The sequence below is a fragment of the Anopheles aquasalis genome, chromosome 2 (assembly GCF_943734665.1).
Source record: "Anopheles aquasalis chromosome 2, idAnoAquaMG_Q_19, whole genome shotgun sequence".
NCBI lineage: Eukaryota > Metazoa > Arthropoda > Insecta > Diptera > Culicidae > Anopheles > Anopheles aquasalis.
This window is the reverse complement of record NC_064877.1, coordinates 65,083,147-65,088,146: the sequence shown is the minus strand read 5'-3', so window position 1 is coordinate 65,088,146 and position 5,000 is coordinate 65,083,147. Positions and strand designations below refer to the sequence as shown.

Below are 5,000 nucleotides of genomic sequence, written 5' to 3'. Positions count from 1 at the left end.
AAAAATAATCTACCAATTCCATGCTAATATGTAGCCGATGGACAGCTGCACAATTCTGTCAGTATTCGACCTTTTGCTGTCCTTCGTGGGGTACAATCAGGCTTCACTGTCTAGAGCAATGTCATCTCCCGCAACGGTTCATATAACTTAGCACAGACAAGCCGTAACAAAACAACGAGCATGACGTGAGTAGCAAACAGCAGTGCGCTTCTGTTCGCTATCAAAATGTTGATGCTTTTGCTTCTGAGCTGCTGCAGATAAGGTAACCAAAGGGGTTCACCATGCCTTTAATCAATAAGACGAATTCTAAAAGTGGGCCTGACATTAAGCCTTAAATTAGAAATGCATTGTTTAGCGTTCAGCGGTCGTTGTGGATGAAAGGAGACAGATCCGTGATTCTCAAGCCGACGGTGAAGACCAAAGATCGTGGTTCTTTTGAAGCTGCGACCAAGCGGTGTAGATAAAGGATCCCGTGAGGTTTCACTTTACTTTGATCTTTGAAACAAAGACAAATATGCCTTTGTCTATCTTCGTACTTCAGCCACCACGATGTGTTCTTGCTCTGTGCTTGCTGCCTCATTAAGGGTGAAATGCAGTTTTCCACGACACATTTATCATCCCGAGTAGTAAGGATGTAACCAGCTATAAACATCACAATCGAAGGGAACTTTAAATAAAGAGAGTGAGCCCACAGAGAGAACGAATCACCCCGTCACTCCGGTCACATCAGATTTCATTTCCGTTCGCTTCCGTCAAAACCTGGCCACGGCCCGCCTGGCCTATAATCGAATGTCGTATACCGAGGGCGGTTGTAAACCGGAGGAAGTTTTTCCCTCGGTTTCCTAAGGCTTCGTTTTAATTGTCCCTCTGCAACAACCGCTTGGTTGTAAAGGCGTGAAAGCCGCAGGAACTGGTAGCATTATTTTCCTGTTCCTCCCGCCGTTCGTCGCCCGCGAGTTCGATTGGCGCTGGCGCTGGGTGAGGCGCGATCTTGACGAAGGCGAACAGCAACCGGGGGTCTCGAAAGTCCGTTAACCTCCCGCCCGGAGCCCGGTAGTTTGCCCGGTTTCCTCTCCTCCCGGGGGTTTATGACGAGGAAACACTTTTATTAGAACCAAAGCTGGCTGTTGGAATGAGCCCGGGGACCCCGCTCGAGTCAAACGGAGAAGCGCACCGTCAGCGAAGAACACGAAACACGGAACGTAAAGTGACAGTGACAGTGGCAGCGGCAATTCAATTTGTGAGTGCACATTTTCCCGTAGCTCCCGAGACCCGACGCCCTAGGGCGGTCCCATGTGCGCCACAATCAAACTTGCATACACTCTACCCCTGGCGGTGTGCTTGGCTTTCACATTCGTTTTCTCTGCGATACAAGTCATCATCCAAAACGTAATGCTTGGCCGTATTTTGACATGAACCGGGGGTATCTTTTAAAAAAAAAAAAGGTGCCGGATGTCGGGAAGATAAAGTGCAACGTACACGCCAGTAGCGCCACTAGCTGTCTCATAAATATCTGGAAACCATAAATTCATAATATGACAATGACGCGGGAAAGATGTTTTAATGGAACTGCACCTTCCGAAAGTTCTCTTCAGTAATTGAAAGGCCATTACTGCGTTCAAACTACTCCAACTAGCGGCATCTTCAAATCAAACAAACACACTGCACTGATAATGCAATGATAGACAAACCATTGCTCTAATCTAATCCACTTACCTTTACCATTTCAGACTCCAACTGGACCATCTTCCTGTGGGTCGCCCTGGTTGCCGTCGTCTGCATTGTGATTGGAGCCGGCTTCTCCAAGTTCGCCCGAAGAAAGAAAACCATTCCAGCCTATAATTTGGCGCGATCGGGTAAGAGTCAACCAATCAATCATTCTGGGGATCGAGGCTATTCTTTGCCGTGCGCGCGCGCGCGCGGTAAAATGCTATGTGCCATTCGTCATTGCGCCATTTGCTATGCAAATGCCAGGCAAGAGAAAGTCCTATTTGCCACGCCACAGCAACGACGATTACGATTGCCGGCTCGTTAATGTGATTTGTACCGGACAAGGCGCAGCAAAATTGTAGTGTCCCGTTGTGGTCTCCCGCTCATCAATTGACGGGGTCGGAACTGGTGGGCAAATTACAAACACGCATCTATGCATCTATGATGCGGAGACCCGGGCGGGGGCACGGACGCTGGCCATGAACAACGACGTTGGCAATAAGCAGATTACCACTCAATAAATTAATCTTTCGACCATTGACCATCCATTAGATCAACAATCGACCACGGGGCATGTGAAGTGAAAGGTGGTCTGCGAAATGTTCACATCAAATGTTCGGTACTAAATTCAGTGCCGAAGGCGATCGTTGAGTTGCGTTCCGGGTGTTTTTTTTTCTTTTTTTTTGGGAACGAGATGAGCGATGAATTCATGCAAAGCATTCGACCAGCGATCTGCGTCAATACTGATCAATTCTACGCATGTAAACTATTTAAAGATCTGCATCCCATGAACGTAAGAATTGTGCAACACAGTAGCTAATGGCCTCACTAGAACCGTTGCCTATATCTCATCATTTCCAAACGAGTCCCTGGATCATTTGTGCGCCAATATTTACCATAAACTAGGGCCCATGTTGGGACCATTATTCGAAATATTTCCCGAGGCTGTCCCAAATAAACTTCCCTTCCCACAAAAAAATACCATTAAAAACACGATCCACAACAACCAGGACGCTGCTACAGGTGCATTTCGGATGGTGTTTATGTGTGTTTGCTACTCATAAATTCATTGCCACCATCCGCTTCTCATCCTCGGCCATCGCGCGAGCCCAGCACATCTGTGTTGATGGAAATGGAGACCGAGTCCGAGTCCGTCGTCCGAGATTCGTAGGCAAACTACACCACATCGGATTAACCACATGCGCCACATGCCCGGGGGGGAGAGGCTGTTAGATTTTGAGCGGGACTTAAAAATATACGGAGCAGCGCGGAAGGGCACCCCAGCAGAGACCCTTTTTGAATGTGAGATTTGTCATAGCAATAAATTACACGTTTCAGCTCAAGACAAATCACTCCACCAATGCAATTCGACCACCATCGTTATGCTGTTCGGTGCTGCCTTGGATGCTGCTATGCTCCCCAGGCCCCAGTCCAGACACGCAGCGCTGCGTGCTTGCTAGGACACTTTACCGCTCGGTGGCCATGCTGCTACCTGACCTCTCGGCACCATTTTCTTGTTTCTCAGCACCATTGACCTTTCCCCGGTTCGGTTTCGAAAGACGCGAAAGCGACATCGCGCATGCAAAATGTCTGTCGACGAACGGGGATCCGTCGATGCTGCTGCTGCTGCAACAAGAAAAACTGTTTTAATCCCTGCGCAACCTTCTGCCCCGCGCACACTAGATCACTCGCTAACGGACAACGACCATTTCCTTCCATTTCCAAACCATCCATCCAGCCGTAGAGTCTAGAGTGCAGCAGCAGCAGCAGCAGCAGAAGTTGTAGCAACTGTGAACTCGCTTGAAAAACTCATGCTCATAAACTCGTTTGTAAACATAATTCCTTCAACAGCGCACCACCTTTCGGCAGTCCGTTAGGGAGCAGCGGAGGGACTATGCTGATGCTGCCGCTGTCGGTGCTGCCTTCCCGCCGTTCGCGCTATGCTAAATAGTTCTGTTTTTAGTCTCCCCCGTTTCTGGAGTGTCGATGTTTCGCGGTGAGCATGCTAACCTGTGCTCTTTCTCTCTCCTAGCAGCATAGGCGCAAGATTTAGCCACTCTCGATACCAAATGTGTACGGGGAGGGTGGCACTAGACGTCTCCTCCAGGGAGCGAAGCCCATCCCTCCCCATCTAGACCAGTGTGCTGGTTTGCGGGACGAGGCGGTAACGAGCGATTTTTCTGTGCGATTGCACAACAACACCATCACCACCAGCAACGTACCAGCGTACTGTGAGGCACTAGGTTCTGTTTGGGCCAAAAATTCCTCACCATCAGCTTGGCTGATAAATAGTGCGCGCGTACTGGGTCTTGTTCGATTCCAAAGTACCGCAGAACCGGGCGCGAGGGTCTCAAAATGTTGTCAGTTTCACAAAACGAACATGTCTATTTGGCAGCAGCAGCAGCAGCAGCAGAGAGATATGGACCCACTGTTGGGTTAGATTTCCACCTGCGCTTACCTGGAGTTATTGGTCGGTCGCAAAGGCAATTCTCGACAGCTGTACATGGTTTCAATATTAGTGCCCGGTTTTCCACCGCCGTGAGACCCTGGGAGCGCAAGTGTCTAGCAAACTTACGTTCACACCTGTGTGAGGGGCTCGCACTTCGACAGCTTTGATATCTGCATTTTGAACAACCTTTTTTTTCTCTCGGTTAAGCGAGACATTCCAATGTCAAATCAAAAAACACCTACCAATTTATGAATTACACGCGATGATAGGCCGGAACAATAGAGGAATATTGGGGAAAACCTCTCCATTCCAGCTCCATTGAGTTTCGTTCCACGTTCCACGACAAACTTGTATAAACACACAATACGCCCACACACTGACTGGATTAGGGCGAAAGCAGAAGATAGGAAAAGAAGCGCTACGGGGACTACGGGGAGGTACGTGAATGAATCCCTTTTCTGTCGAAACGCTCCACGCTGTGTTGATATCTGGGAATCGTGACCTTCCTTTGTGCCTCATTATTCAATCCACGCCTGTCATTTAGCAAGCGAACCACCGATCCCTCCCCCAGCAGCATGGGGGGGGGTGTTCCCTTTCGATCGGTGAAAAATGGGCATAAAATTGAGAAATTAACCTTACCACACTTACCTCGACCTCGGGACGACGCGACCCGCGCGAGCACGCGAGAAGTGTCACTTCTCAACTCCTTTTTCATCCTCCTCCTTCTGCTGCTGCTGGGACTCCAACGACGTGCACTACGATCGCTGTTTGTCTAGAACTCGCCAGCCAGGGGGTAGCACAGAGACAGCATCTCAAGCACGCAAGTTACAAGTTTTCCGAT

General features: G+C 49.2%; 1 protein-coding gene across 2 annotated transcripts in view; it reads left to right on the top strand.

Annotated features, from left to right (window-relative positions):
- The window catches only part of LOC126581190 (netrin receptor UNC5C), a 50,899-nt gene that overhangs the window by 29,672 nt on the left and 16,227 nt on the right, over positions 1-5,000 (top strand). For both annotated transcript variants that reach the window (XM_050244685.1, XM_050244686.1), the window contains one exon: positions 1,731-1,856. In XM_050244685.1, the coding sequence (XP_050100642.1) occupies positions 1,731-1,856 (126 nt within the window). The remainder of the gene's footprint in view (positions 1-1,730; positions 1,857-5,000) is intronic.